General features: G+C 41.8%; 2 protein-coding genes across 2 annotated transcripts; one reads left to right on the top strand and one right to left on the bottom strand.

Annotated features, from left to right (window-relative positions):
* Window positions 1-267: 267 nt before the first annotated feature.
* Window positions 268-3,124, top strand: LOC113036837 (C5a anaphylatoxin chemotactic receptor 1-like). Its single transcript, XM_026193375.1, has 2 exons — window positions 268-346; window positions 477-3,124. The coding sequence occupies exon 2, from the start codon at window positions 489-491 to the stop codon at window positions 1,521-1,523; it is 1,035 nt and encodes a 344-aa protein (XP_026049160.1). The 5' UTR covers window positions 268-346; window positions 477-488; the 3' UTR covers window positions 1,524-3,124.
* Window positions 3,125-3,141: 17 nt separating this feature from the next.
* LOC113036836 (dapper 1-like) lies at window positions 3,142-13,435 on the bottom strand. Its single transcript, XM_026193374.1, has 4 exons — window positions 12,967-13,435; window positions 7,179-7,311; window positions 6,264-6,374; window positions 3,142-5,761 (listed from the first exon to the last, which is right to left on the bottom strand). Exons 1-4 carry the CDS (start codon window positions 13,195-13,197, stop codon window positions 4,251-4,253), a joined length of 1,986 nt encoding a protein of 661 aa, XP_026049159.1. The 5' UTR covers window positions 13,198-13,435; the 3' UTR covers window positions 3,142-4,250.
* Window positions 13,436-15,940: the final 2,505 nt, after the last annotated feature.

Genomic DNA, 15,940 nt, shown 5'->3' with positions numbered 1-15,940 from the left:
ACATCGTGCGTACTTGCAGGTGCAAAACACACGAATAAAGTAAATATTACAAATTGTCTCATCACTTCTGTGACCTAATGACCTAGGTCACAGAAGTGACCTAGGTCATTAGGCCTGTGACCTAATTATTTCTTGTGAAATGAATTTTTTGCAATTAAAACTATTTTTTTTTTAGATTCACCAATTTTGTGACTGCAGTTTCACGCCTACAATGAGGACTCTCAACAGAGATCATGTGCAACTGTGTCTGTGTGGGGTGGGGTGAGAGTATAAAGCTGAGAAGCAAACCAGCTCAACAACTTCCTCTCAGTGGTGCCAGAGCAACATAACGAGAGGCTGAACATCGGTGAGTTAATACTAAAGTCTAAAATTGATCATTGTTACTACTAAAATTAATTTAAAAGTCAATAAATATTTTTTCTTGATTGAATTATATTATTTCAGTGAGTTATGAAAATGTTTTTTATACTTCACAGTTGTAAGGAATCATGGATTACGGTGACTATAATTACACATTTCCTGATGATAATAACACATTTCCTGAGATTATTGAGTCTGTGACTCCTGAGATTCAGCCGATCCAGATAGTGGCTCTGGTCATGTATAGCCTTGTGGTCCTGCTGGGTGTGCCTGGAAATGCTGTGGTGGTGTGGGTGACGGGGTTCTGCATGTCCCGCTCTGTCACCTCCCTCTGGTTCCTCAACCTCGCTCTGGCTGATCTTCTGTGCTGCCTCTCCATCCCCTTGCTTATGGTCCCTCTGGTCCATGACGATCACTGGCACTTCGGTCCACTGGCCTGTATGCTCATCAGAGGCCTGTTTTACCTGGTGATGTACTGCAGCATCCTGCAGCTGGTTGTGATCAGCGTGGATCGTTTGTTGCTGGTCATTAGACCCATCTGGTGTCAGAACCACAGGCGACCCAAACAGGGTGCTTATGGATGTGTTGCTGTGTGGATCCTGGCCCTGATAGGCAGTATCCCACAGTTTGTGTACGCCAAGCAGATTGTGGCAGGTGACGAGAAGAGAGAGTGTAGGATGGAGTACACTGTAGACAGTGCCTGGCCTATCTCTGCTTTTCGCTTCCTGATTGGATTCATTATTCCTTTCCTGGTTATTCTAGTTTGTCACTTGGTGGTTTTCAGTAACACACAGAGGAGAATGACACGTAGTCGGACTGGATCCAAGAAAACCCTGAGGGTCGTCATCTCTGTGGTGCTGAGCTTCTTCTTGTGCTGGATACCTCTGCACATCGTGGATTTCCTCATACTGACCACCCCTCGGGGTACTTATGTGAGTCCCAAACTTCACCTGGCACACGTTATAGCGCTCTGCCTGGCTTACTTCAACAGCTGCCTCAACCCTCTGCTCTATGTGTGTCTGGGTCAAAGCTTCAAAGACAGCATGAACCGCTCCCTGCGTAACATCTTCCGCTTCATGGGCGAGGAACCGACCACCAAGAAGAGTGTCACTAATGTGGACACCAAGAGCACCAGTAATGGCAAAGAAATGACAACAATATAACTCTCTTGCATATGGAGGACTGCTGTAACATAAACAGTTCTGTCATGAAGTTTAGCAAAAGACTTTGGCTTGGATTTAAGTCTGTGAACACAAATACACAAAAGTGCATTCATTTTTACAAGTTATGAAGATTTTTTTCCAGTGAATTTGGGTGGTAAGTCAAGTCAAATTTCAAGATTTCAAAAGCAGAACTGATAGTTACACTGTAAGATTTCTATAAAAATCCATGTCTTACGCAACAAAACACATGAAAGTTCTATTATTGGCTTTTACAGAAGAATTACTTCAGAGCATTATGTATATGATGCATTTTCTGACTTTTTGTCATGTTTTAGTATAGTTTGGTAGCAGAAATAAAATACATAGAGATTTGATTACTTTTTCGCAGTGATTATAGAAAAATGCTGATTACATCTTCTTGTATACATGCTGTTTTCATAGACCACAAGAGGGAGACACACTCTAAATGGCTGACACTCAATTTGCTGTAGAACTCTTTGAAAATAAATCAAAACTATTAATACCAGTTATAACTGCTATTAACAGTTATGATTTTCAGTTATATATCTCTTTTAAGCCCCAGTAAGTTTCAGAGCCATAGGTGCTTAGATTCTATTAATAGCTGGTGGTTGGTCCTTTGCTACATTTTGCTAAATCGAAAATCAGGAATCTTGGAGTAGTTTTTGACTTTTGTTTACACTTTGAATGTTCATCTCAAATGTCTGCTTAAGAAACAAGTGAAGTCCCATTGTGTGACGCTCTGAACTAAATGTGTTTTTCATGCATTTATTTCATTATGTGTGGATTATTAAAATCCATTGTTCACTTCTGAACACTCCAGGTTGTTCTGAACACTGCTGCAAGGCTTCTGACTAAATCTTCCAGGTACTCTCATGTCCCACTGTTGCTGACCCAGCTGCACTGGATAATCATTAAATTCAGTCTCCACTTTAAGATTCAAATTTTGACCACGGACAAGCACCAGCATACATTAGTGAACTTTTACATACATCCTATAACTCTCTACCTCTTGGTCATCACAATGACTTGGTGGTCTCTTTCAAACAACAGCTGATAAAAAATTATCTTGTGATGTTTATCTTGAAAGTTGATGTAAAAAAATGTACATATATGTACTTATATTTCTATCTATATGATGTTGGTATTTTGAGGCGAAGAGACTGGAAAGAGACAAGAGCTACGATAAATAGTCAAATCTGGGGTTTGACCATCATTACATAACTATTAATATAGTTTGCTATTACATATCAAGGCTCAATACACACTATTGGCTGTATAGATACTTTGATACTATACTCAACAGAGAGAGTTGGTCATGACCTGCAAATCCATCCATCCACTCATCCTACAGTGGATTACCAGTTAAGGTTAAAGCAGAGAGCTTAGAATCACATGGGGGGAAAATGTATTCTTGAAAGTTTTCAATCAGGATTTCTGCATTTCTAACTTTTAACATATAAAACAGAACCTTAATTTTTGCATTATATGAAATATTAAGAATATATTAACCTTCATTTTGCTTGTTAACACATTGTCTTTTTTGATTTAAGAATAAACAAAAAAGTGCTAAAATATCAAAACTGAGTGAAATGCTTTCTTTATTTACAGTTGTTCCAAACAAGTCCACATATTTATTTACAGTGTGTAGGTCCCAGTGTTTCAGGGAATCTGTGAGTTTAAACATGCATGCATGAATGTACACAGGCCCCTTAGTGTGGCCTCTAATAAATCCATCCCTGACACATGGATGTCTGGTTCTTTATGCTCACTGGCTGCAGAGGGGAGGTAGTAAGAAGTTCACTGCAGTGAATCCAGGACATACTAAGAGGAGCTCAGTAACAGCTGGATATGCAGAGGTGTGCCCTGCTGAGAGACTCACAGTTGGTGCAGGATTTTTGAGTCTGCAGGAAACCAAATTTAAACATGGTTATTCAGTTAAGTTTTAGCACTCATACCACATTCAAAAAAGTATCCTAACCCTTTTCTAAATCGTTCCCTTGACTTTCTTACAGAGGATTGTGAATTTGTAGGAATAGGGAGATATTAATTCGCACAATTCTAGTGGATTAACTCCAACATTTCAAGTGCATTGCAAAGTTTAGTTGTAGATTTTTTGCTAATATGTCGATTTTTGCTTGCGTTTGAATGCAGTTTAGCACAAAGAATTAAAAGAAATTCCTGTTTACTTTATGACTTTCAGCAAAAAGCATAATCTTTAAAAAAGACCATCAGAGGTTATTATGAAATCTGAACACAGCAAATTTACCTAGTATGTTTTAAGGCCCGTATCACAAAGATTTGATATAGTTTTTAGACTAATAATGTGACTTGGTGAAAATATCAGTAATACATTGATTAACCACAATTATCTGATGAGAGCAAATGAAACAGAGGAAAAACTGCCAGCATATTCAGTCACTCCGCTTCTAGGTGGTACATGTCATTTGGTATCAGTTGTCATCCATTAGAGCAGTATACTGCCCATTAGTCTTGTGTCTGATGGTTGTCAACTGGAAGATAAATGTAACCAGATAGTACAAATGAAAGATCTTTGAATAGATCATTATTCATGCCAATACATGTAAAGGCATCTCACTATGACATACTGTAGATTGAATATAAAGATGGGATGTGATATTTGACATAGGATTTGGTGGCAAGTAAGTTACTGACGAGTATGTGTTTAAAACTAGTTTGACGAGTTTCTCATACAGTAGTCATGACTTTAAGCGACCCTGAGCGGAATCTGAGAATCTTCTTCTTCAGAGCGTGGGAAGCTTTTATCTTGACAAAGGCTTTTGGTTGAGATGGGGTATTGGCAGTGGCTTGTGGTGAAGGAGAGGATGAAGAAGAGGTAGAAGCAAGGCGGGGTGGCAGCTGCTGGGGCCACACCAGCCCCCCGCTCTCATCTGAGTCGCTGGATAGCGAGCTGGAGGCTGGAGAATATACCTCGCTCATGCTAGACTCGGACTCTGCGGGGGCAGCACCACCATAGCTCTCCTCCCCCTGACAGAGAGGTGCGCTTTCCTGAAAGTCCTGCTGCCAGTGCTTGGCGTGCTGCTGTTGGTGGTAGTTCTGGGGTTGGGAATGGGAACAAGAAGGGCCGTGGCGAACTTTTCGAGGTGGTCGTCTGTGTACCTGCCCTGCTTGGACTTCCCCCTCATCTTGGCTGAGCTCCAGGTTAGATCGCCAGCGTCGGCTCTCGTTGTGGCCGTTGTAGACCACCTGGTGTCCTACAACCTGGTTTTGATTCTGAGGCAGTGTATGAGGATCACCTCTGCCTTGGGGCCTCTCTGTGGTGCTGTACCTCCTCTCTGGAAGCACCCGCTGACCCAGGAGGCTGTTTTCAGACTGGGATCTATTGGTTTTACTGCTTGACTTCTTGGATCTCTGTCTCTCGCTGTGATTTTTCTTAGATGCTCTGTACTTGAGGTGATCAGGAGATGTGAAAACTTGGTTGGACTTTGGCTGCTCTTGGTTGTAATGTCTTGGGGAGCACAGAGGGGCATGACAGGCTTGTCCAGGAATATACTGAGCACTTACTAAACTGTGCATGTGAAGAATAGGGGGCTGTGGATGTAGATAATGATGGGGGGATGGGGGTTCACAACAAAGGTCAAGAGCCCCAACTCCACAGTTATGGTCCAGTGAGGGCGGAGGGGATGGTAGCCTTCCAGCCAGGGAAATTAGATTGGGCTGGGGGTAGGGCAGCGCTAAATAACAGTCCTCCTCCAAAGATGGGGCCTCCCCACCACAGGCCTCTCGCTCCAGGTCACAACCCCATCCCTGGCCATTAGGATTTGTAGAAAGGTCACCATGGGGCTGAAGATGATGATCAGAAGGGCGGTGCTCTGTGGTTAAAGAAGGAGTTATCCTGTGTAGGGAGCTGTGTCCAGAGCCACTGCAGTATGGGGGGTCAGGGCTAAGAGTGGTGCGAGGCTGACAAGGTCTTGGTGTGAGGGTATGGCGTTGGATGAGACTCAGGATGTAACCCTCTACCTTCAAAGCCAGCTGATAGTCCTCTTCGGTGACCTGATCCTCTTCAGGTTGCTGCTCCCAGCCACCATTGTCTCCGCTGGGGTCCCACTGCCAGGAGTCAATGGCAGTGCCCTCCTCAGCAATACCCTCAAGAGGTGGGTAGGGGGCAGAGAAAGAGCGGGGTAGCGTGGTGCATAGAAGTGGTGCATCAAATTCTCCATCCAGCATAAGGGGGTCTCCTGATTGCAGAGAGAAATATTGAGAAATAAGTGAAGTAGTAAGTAAAATCATCCTGAATGCATAACTATGAGGTGATCAATAAAAGTTCTAATAGTTAAACAGTAATAAATAATCTCAAAACTAAGAGTCTGCAGCCATGCCACTCTCAGTCTGTTCCCATACATTTGCAATATTAGCATTTAACAAAAAGACAAATAATAGAATTGCACTTGTTATTAGGCTGGGTCTGACGCATCCTCATCTTTGACCTAATAAGATGGTAATCAGAACAGAGCCAAAATCCAGTCTACAGAAAACCCTAAAATAAAAAGAATAAGTCTTCTAATGTTTATTAAGCCTCTTTCACATAAAGACAGTTGACTAAGAGTCTGCTGTTTTCTCATGCTAATATGCAAAGAGTATGTGAGTATGTGCTAATATGTTAATCGTTTTACTTCAACAAGAGCACATATGCAGGTTTCACAATATCTCAAATCTTCCACGTCTGATAGTCTTGCTTACCCACAGACTTTGGCCTGTCACTGGTGTAAGCCCAGGAGGAGACACTCTCTGTGGGCTCAGTGGTACAAGATTTTCCTTTTGGTGACTGACCTTCACTTGATTCATAGAAACCTAGGACACAGTGTAATTAGTGTAATTAATTCATCGCAATTTTAATGATTTCTTTGAACTGTTTTTTTTTCCATGGTGGAATGATTGCACAGCATGCATCTTTAATGACTTGGTTTGGGATTTTCTTGAATGTACACAGGGTCAAAAGGATACATACAGGCTCATATATGCACATATATGCACAGTCACTTAAATCTTTTAATGAGTGATGCTGAAGGTTCTGCAATGTCTTTTAATTGAACAACAACAACACAGCCTATTAACTTCTAATTAGTGAGAGGTTAACAGGCCTTATATTGTACAATCATTTTACTCTGGAAAAAGAAGGGTTCAAAGAAATCTTTAAAATCCTCAAATTACCATGACATTCACACAGATTATGAGTCTATGTAAACTTCTGATCATAACTGAACAGAATTAACCACATCCCACGCATATCGTTGGACGGTGGGAGGAGAATCCACACACAAAGGCCTCAAACTGGACTCAAACCCAGGACCTTCTTGCTGTGAGGCAAAGGCACCAATAGAAAAAGAAAGGCTTATCTCATCTCTTATAACTCATTCCACTCCTCAAAAAATAGAAAAGTTTCTCACTGCATTTCACAAATAGGCCACAGATTAAAATCACAAACAACTGGAGCATAAAGGAACAATAAGAGCAGAGACTCAAACATGAAATACAAAGAACACAAGTTTCGTTCAGCTGAGCAACACTCTGGAAAAAAACAACTTCATTTACTGAAAAAAGGGAATTATATAGTGTGTTTGCACTTTGATTTCACTGCCTTGCAGAAATAAGTACCAGAACTCGGTCGACTGTTGCCAGTTTCTCCTTGGGCTCTGTCACAACAGTCATCAGCAGCGTCGATCCTCAGCTCTCCCACCTGCTGTTCCAGCGTTTGCATTAGACCCCACGGGGAGCTCTGAAGAGCACTCTGAAAAACAGGCAAACATGCATTCAGACTATTTTCTTGCAGTCTGTAACTGGTTGAACTGATGGGAAAATAAATGTTAAGTAGACAGTACGAAGCAAAAATGATTGATTTTAGGAACAAAGCAAAAAAACAAAAAACAATTCCAGCAGTGTTTGTAGTTTAATGAGTGCTTTCTGGATATGCTAATGGCAGAAGCACAGCTGTGAATCGTTCGCAGCTTGTTTCTCCAGCTGCAACATTGCTCCTAATTTATAATGCCTGAAAATATTAAAACCAATAAATAAAAATAACAAAGCCAAAACTCTGATGCAGAAGTGTGTAAAATCGAAACGTGGCCATCACATGACCACCATTTATAAAAGCAGGCTTACTGAAGAGGTTGAAACATGAATAATTCATAGCACTGTGAAGGAGGGGGAAGAGGGAGGGTGGGGTGTTATTTCATGGGTGGACACACACACACACACACACACACACACACACACACACACACACACACACACGTGCTTGCAGACACTCGCGAGCCAGATATACAAATAATTGCTCATTTAGCTCAAACCAGCAACAAATGAGACTGGGTGTATGTTAAACATATGTTAAAGTCCCCCCAAAACAAATAAATAAATAACGCTGTCGTTCTTACACTTGTGTGTTTACCATTTGGAAGCCCACCCCGCTACCTCACACAGCCTTCCTCAAACCACTACAATCCCCCACCCTCCCATTTACCCATCTGTTTGTGGTAAAACCGAGTAATTAAACATGCTGGTTCATCCAGCCTGATCATTTTTTGCTGGTGTCATATTGACAGCATGTGACACACACACTTAACATGGGCACGCATTTCCATGCCCGTCTACCTGAATGGGTTAACACAAGTGCACAGACAGCTCTGTTTGCAAGACTTTAGAGGACGTTAAATGGACTTTGATTCACTGCCTGCAGGCTATCTTTCATTATGACAGCTAGCTGTCACAACCTAACCCTTCCTTGTTGCACTTGTGAGGAAGACAAGTACCCAGAATCTGAGTCTATAAACAAACTGTGTCAGCAACGTGAGTAATACCTTCTCTGATACACGCAGACCTAATACAGGCATTTTAGATGGCTGGATTTAATATGGCTGACACGCAACGCTCGTTAAGAGACTTCATTACCAGGCGATTGAGCGTGCCCTCATAACAAGGTGACACTTTTCACATTACACACTTCTCACGACAGACAACTCCTCCCTGAGCTCTGTCATCGTCGACACATGTAGCTGGATGACATGCAGAGAAGCTCGTTAGAAATCCTCTAAGAATGCACTGTATTATTAACAGACAACAGATAAAGATAATGCAGAATACTGAATAAATAAATACGTAAATAAATAAATACATAAATAAATAATATCAGAGAATCAACACAGCATCAAAGCAGGGATTTGTTTATTTGGGTGGTGCTGGAACAAAGTGGCTTTTAAGCTGTGCTGTGCACCACTTTGGGACTTGAAGCCTTCATCCATAAAGAAGAAGCGCACACTCACTATGCAAAGGTGTAAATCATCAAGTACAACTGAACCAGCCAACCACTGTAAATGCCTGGCTATATAGGGATGGTAGGTTCAGCTGTTGCTCATCAATCAGCCACAGATTGCTCTAAAAGACTTCTGATTAAAATGTAATGAATTGTAGCTGACGAAAAGTCACCCAACGTAATCGAACATAAGAACTTTAAAAGTGTTTACGTATTGTGGCATTTTCTACTCCTCTATGTGGTCTATAAACAAACTGCATTAGGGTCAAATACATGCTCATTTAATCTTAAAATCTCAGGCTGCTTTTACAAATGTTTTCACCACAACTGATCTAACGGTGGTCATTCATTTGCAAAACATTCCCTGTAACATTTTGTGCAAGCGACATAGTGGCATGCTAACATCAAATTAAAAAGATCACCAAACAGACATGATCATTCTTTTTGTGTTACAGTGCTGTTATTATCTATTCAGAACAGTAATGTGTGAAAAGACAATGTTTATAACAGGAAGTGGCTCAATGTGTCTGAGAGATCTCTGTCAGTGCCTTTAGGCTCTAACTCCCCTGTCCTGCAGACTTAATGCAATCATAATGGAAGCACAGACAACCTCTTCACCCCAAATACTGTCACCTCTTTTGTCTCTGCTAGTGGCCTTATTGTCTTACTATAAACAAAGCGCTAGCATCACTATATCAATACTGTTTTGTATGGCAGAAACGTTGGGTGCTGGTTTGTGGTAAAGAAATGCTGAGAGGAGGGGAGGCTATTGGAAATCAATAAATCAATGATGCTATTTCAGAGTGGCAACTGACTGCCATCTAATTGTGGACATATGCACAAACACAGGGCTGGATATTAATTTATAACAAAAAAACAAACAAATCTCTGTGGATGAACAAACCATTTGATTTATACTGTGACATTTTGCTTTGACTGCACTCTGTTATTACAGGTCTCACACTGGTTCCCAGACATGCTGCACACTGTATTATTGCTTCTTTTTTTTTTTACTGCATCCTGCAGGCTGCTGGGGGATGGGGGAGATGAAGAACACTGTGCAGCCAGTCTCACTTATAGCCATTAAGCTGCTGTGGCTGTACAACACATCAGGACCAGTGAAAAACACTGAGCAGCAGGTGAGGCCAGGTGAAACCAGGGACATGAACAGTGACTGGGCAAATTTTCCTGTCATTAGCTACTGCGCTTTAGTGTGTGTGCAGAACGTGATGCTGCAGAGTTTAATAAGAGTGGATTGTCTCTGTTGATATAGAAAGATACATTCAAATTCAGTCACACATTGGGTTTTTCTGCAAGACAACACAGAAGCAGGCAAAAGTGTCTCTGTATTTTTTTTTTTAGAAAGGACCAATGACCAGTGAAGGCCGGTGGGTCTTTGAAACAATATTGCCAGGATAAAGAAATCTATTGAACAGAGAGCACAAAGCATGCAGCCTCACTGCTGGACTCTCTATAATTAAAGCTATGTTGTGACTGGATCCACAGTGGGAGGCCGGAAACACACACACACACATGCACAGCACATGCACAAACACAGGGCACCCTGCCCCCCGTGTTTGCTCAGCTACTGATCTCTTATTTCTTCAGAGCACGTGGACACATTTTAAATTATTTGTTTTAGTTTGGTAAAATATATTCAGTGATTTTGGGAGGAAGTTCTTCACACGCACACAAAGAGTTTATCCATTGCATTGTGAATAGTATTAATTAGTTTCCTCTGAATCTGTTCAGTGTGCGCAGTGGCTCGTAGGCACAGCAGCAGGGTGCATGGCCTGCAAAGGGAATCCTTAAAGAAAGACTTGAAACAGGCTGTGCTCATGTGACTGAAAATTGCATAACTAAATGAGAGTCGATCTCAAAGTGAGCTTGTATCATAATGTTTGCATGTGTGTATCGTCTGTGTGCATATAATTCGTATATTTTCTGAAGCTTATTTGCTTGAACGGCTGTGTACACAAAGAAACCAAAGAGCACAAACAAAAACCAGTTGAGGTTTTTGTTTGTGTGCCAGAACAAAGCGCAGTAAACCATCATGCGAGTGATCAGTCACTGCTGAGCAGACTATACGTTCACTAATGATGCGCTGCTGTCTTAACACAAGGACACACACAGCCTGATTGATGATGCGCCAGCAGTTCAGCAAAGACACAAAACAATAGCAAAATCCACTGTAGATACAAACACACAATCCTGTAGAATGCAAAGATTTTTTTCTATGTGCCCAAACATGCAATAATTAAAAATTTGGTTTACATCTATTCTTCAGAGGAGATTAAATAACATTTCAGAGCACATTTTCTCCCCTAAAATCACTTCTCCGCTGATGGATGCATGTGTGCCACATTCATACAAAATTCATATAATCCCTTCCACTCTCTCCAAAAACACACAGCAGGGAAGCTGAGAGGGAGGTCAGAGATTCGTGCTTTCCCAGCTGCTGTCTGGCGTCCCACAGCTGTCAACACCTTCAACACCACATACTGTATGAAGAAGGGGGGAAAAGAAGAAAAAAAATTGCATCTCTCAGCCTGTTTGGGGCCACATTCATGTTCAAGGCACACACGATGTCAGTCTCATGGGTCAGTTGTTTCTATGTCACACCGTGAACTATACATTTTGCAGACTTTAACCTACACGCGAAATGAGATTGGGGATTTAGCTCGGACGCAGATGGTGACCTGATATCACGAAGACTCAATTTGAGGCTTCAATTAGAGTCCTGTCGGGTCCAAATATTCTCCCAGGACTTTCCCGTGTAATTACTCACACGCTTGGATGAGCGCAACAGTTAATAAACATCGATCCAAAGGCGAATTGCGCAGAAATGAAAACGGGGAAATTATGCGCCCTTGTGAGGAAACTCGTGTCACTCCTTCACTCGCCTTCACTCGTCACTCTCCAGCTGATGTGGATGAAATGCGCTGGCAGCTCCTAAGGCACCGGTGGACATGTGAGCATAACTGCGCGTGGCACTCTCGAAAAACTCACTTTATTTTGATCGTTAATTTATTTATTTATTTTTTAACAGAAAATCATATCATGTCATATTTCTAAAGCCAGTGCGGAGAGCCACCTATGTGCGCCTTTTACTCTCACTGGGGCCTCGATCGCCATCATTAGTATTCTGCTCCATATGCGCCTATTGTTAGGGCCCCGGCGGAGGAGGAGGAGGAGAAGAAGGGGGGGGGGGGGGGGGGGGGGGCTGGAGATGTGAAGAGGAGGAGGCTGATTTAATTTCTCCCTTTTTTCCACCCTCTTTAATAATGCCATGCTTTTGTAGTAATGTTGAGACAACACCAGAAGTTAAAACGGAATTAAACCTCACCGAGACATAAAAACTTGGGCAAAAAAAGAGAGAAAGTGAAGAAGAACCGTTTTCAGCGCAGATAAGTGCTCACTGGTGCGTGAAACTCCCCGTGTGAACCGCTGATGTAATGCTGTTAGTGAAACTTCTATTTGCCGTTATAGAACCAGTTTTAACCCTCCCCCCTCCCCGCCCGTTTTACTCTGGCAACATATCGGTCTTATTTTGCTTGAGCGTCACGTAAATAAAAACAAAACAAAACAACATTCCATGAATTACACGGATGCTAATGTTCACATAAAAACGTTAGCTCCACCAGCAACAGAAAAGCAAGAGGAATAATTCATCCATTTATGATGTGCGGAGAGCACAAATGAGAGCTTGTTAAGTGGAATATAAAAGTCTAGGCGGAGGGAACAATGGGCCATTAAATAGTCGGTCTGTGGCACAAACGGCGGCTGCTCCACCCCCTGATTTCGTTCCCCAGGGGCATAAATCTCAGCCAAAAAGCAGAGTAACGCATTACACCCTTTCAAACAGAGAGCCTATTAATCAAGTTGAGTAACTTTTTTTTCTTTGCAGCTAGACTTCACAGCAGCACAAAAGGCGCTGCCCAAACTAGAAGACCATCCAGCGGTCAAGCGGGTTTCAATGAGTCTACGCTGAAGGCTATTAGATATTCAAAAGTATGTAGAGTTGTGATACATGACAGGGGTATAAGGTGGAGTTCTTTTATCACAGGGTGGGGTAATGCGGGAGGGCTGGAATGCAAACATACAGTTGCAGTAAAAGGCTCAACACAAACTTCTTACCAGCTGACGTCTCAGTGTCAAGTTTTCCTGGCCCCAGCTGCTGAAACATCTCAGCTCTCCTCTGGAGCTTTCCTGGGCAAGCGGGTCTCCCAGAGCCAGCGCACCCAGAACCAGACACTCCTGCCGCTGTCTGCGGAGCTCCAGTTCGCATAGCCCGGCCAAACACGCCTCCAAGCGCTCTTTGGTTCGACTGCGTTCCACAGTTACGGGATACGAGAAGGCACGATGCATGCCTCTCAGATCCAGGAATTATGTGCAATGAAAGCTACTTAGTTCCCTTGTATTGTAGTTTGCGCTCTCCAGTTGACCCAGATTTACGAGGGCAAGCGCAGGCTATAAAGGGCCATGCTGTATCCCTTTCCTTGTGATAGTATGGTTGCCTTGGAGCTGCATGGTTCTCCAGACTGTCTATCCGCTATACATTTTCTATTTCGCAGCTGTCAAACGGCAGGAACAGAGCTCCGCCCTCTGCGACCAGCCACGGCGAAAAAGTGGGGCTCGAGCCTTCCGCCCCTTTGTAAATCCACTCTCAGCCTTCATTGGACACGAGGGGCTGGCGGGGTGATGCGCGTAAACGATGTCCCATCCCCCTTGATTCATGACAGCGAGGCGTCGACCTCACCCATCTTCCCATCATGGACCTACACTAATGTAATTCTTCAGGAGGCAGTAAAACGCATGAAGCAATTTAACGTCGCCAACGGAGAAATGAATTAAACAACGACAAGACAGAAAAAAGGGCATCAAGTGAAGAGGATCCAATAATGTGATCGTCACATATCTTTTCACCAACATCTAGTTTGTATTGATCTGCCTCATCTCCATGTGTCTTCTATAGAAAACGATTAACTCATGATTTATTGAGGGAAACAAGTTTTCCTCCTTCATTTCACCCCCCGCTGCTCGCGGTGCTGCATGTCTTCTGGATGCTGAGGAATGCAGAACACGTCTTCCAATCAACGCTGTAAAAATGTTTATGAATGTTTTATAAAGTGCACGATTTTGTTTAGTCTGTGCAAGAAAGTAAAAAAAAAAAAAAAGAAAAGAAAAAGAAAGCGGAAGCCGAAAGACACCAAATATTGAACAATACACAGGATAAGCAATTAATTCACTACCATTATTTAGCATTTTTTGAGGCTTTTACTTCGCACATGCACATTTCTGCGGTTTTTATGGCGTCTTAATTAAACAATTAACAGGCAATTTATGAAACATAAAATGAGACAACAAGGAGCTGTAAGAATCACGTGAGCAGTCTCTTCTGACTGCGGAAGGTTATGACAGAGTTGTTCTGTAGGTACAAATCCTAAAAATAACAACACTTTTAAACATGACATCAATATTTAAAAGTCTTATGATTTTATTTTTTGAGTGCAGTAACAGATGAATATTTCATCCATGCGTCACACACTATTTTCCTCAATACTACTCTCTCTGTTAAGTCTTCTGAGGTCAACCATATTGTGTCTGTAGCAACCGCAGTCAAAAGAAAGTATATGCTCTTTAAATCCTAAGGTTTTAGATATCAGAATATAATAAAAATCATTCGGTCCTTAGCAAGTTATACAACAACAAGAAGGCATGACATATTAAAACGCGTCATTATTTATTCAACAGACATTAAAGCACGATGCAGAAGCAGTGTGCAAAATATTAAGTACACGGTTATTTCTTAACAGTATTAAGAGTGTGGGCTGGGTGCTGCCAATGAAATGCACTGAATTAGCTGAATTAGCTGAATTAGTGTGAACATCTCCATTAAAGCAGAAGTTTTGGCACTTTGTTTGTCTGGAGAATTCAGGTGTGTGTTAACATGATGCCACAGAGGAAAGACATCAGCAACAATCTTAGAATCTTAGAAACCAAAACAAGAAAACCCCAAGACTCTAAAGGTCTCAGTTAACATGCTAAATGTTAAAGTTCATCATAGTACAAATAAAAAACACTGATCAAATATGCCTTTTTTGTAACTGTTGCTGGAACAAAGCCCATTCTCTCTGTAAGGAACAGGGCAGCTCCATTCAGGTTTCCAAAGTTGCTTCTGAACAAATTCTTCTGGAACAATGTGCTTTGCACAGACAAAACTAAAGTGGAGATGCTTGGCAATAATGCACAGCACCATGTCTGGAGAACAAGACAGAAAATCAGCACAAGCACCTCATACCAACCAGCCACAGGGCCTGGGTAGCTGGCGAGTCGACTATGAGCTCCTGTGGATACCAAAGTATTCTAGAGTCAAATATGAGGCCATCTGTTTGACAACTAAAGCTTCCTAAACTGGGTTATGCAGCAGTGACTTCAAGCACAGAAGCAAATCTACAAAAGAATGGCCAAAAAAAAGGGATCAATCAAAGTGTTTCAGTGGCAACAAAGTTCAGATCTCAACCTGATTGAAATGCTGTGGTGGAAGATCTGTGCTTAAATTTAGAAGAATGAAATCTCACTGAACTGAATCAACAAAAACTATAGAGAAGAATCAGAAACTACTGAATCATGAGGTGTACTTTGCTTTTTTTATGTGCTGCTTCTGCACTTCTTAAAAGCGACATGGTGCTAGGTTCTTAGACTGTCAGAGTCACTGATTGATTTTTTTCCATTTATTTTTGAGTTTGTGAAGTAAATTCTAATTCTATGCTATTTACTCTTTCGAGTTTTGTGTTTTTTTTTCCCAGAGTTTTCTTATTTATGTCATCAGTTCTTCTTTAAATAGTATCAGTTCCCTTTTCTGTCCCCTCGCTCCTTGTTTCATCTCAGCGAGTTGTCAGCTTTCGCCTCCATGTTTGTTTAGCTTTAATGTGTGTCTACAGGGAGTGCAGAATTATTAGGCAAGTTGTATTTTTGAGGAATAATGTTATTATTGAACAACAACCATGTTCTCAATGAACCCAAAAAACTCATTAATATCAAAGCTGAATGTTTTTGGAAGTAGTTTTTAGTTTGTTTTTAGTTTTAGCTATTTTAGGGGGATATCTGT

The sequence above is a fragment of the Astatotilapia calliptera genome, chromosome 14 (assembly GCF_900246225.1).
Source record: "Astatotilapia calliptera chromosome 14, fAstCal1.2, whole genome shotgun sequence".
Lineage (NCBI taxonomy): Eukaryota > Metazoa > Chordata > Actinopteri > Cichliformes > Cichlidae > Astatotilapia > Astatotilapia calliptera.
This window is presented reverse-complemented; position numbering and strand designations above follow the sequence as displayed.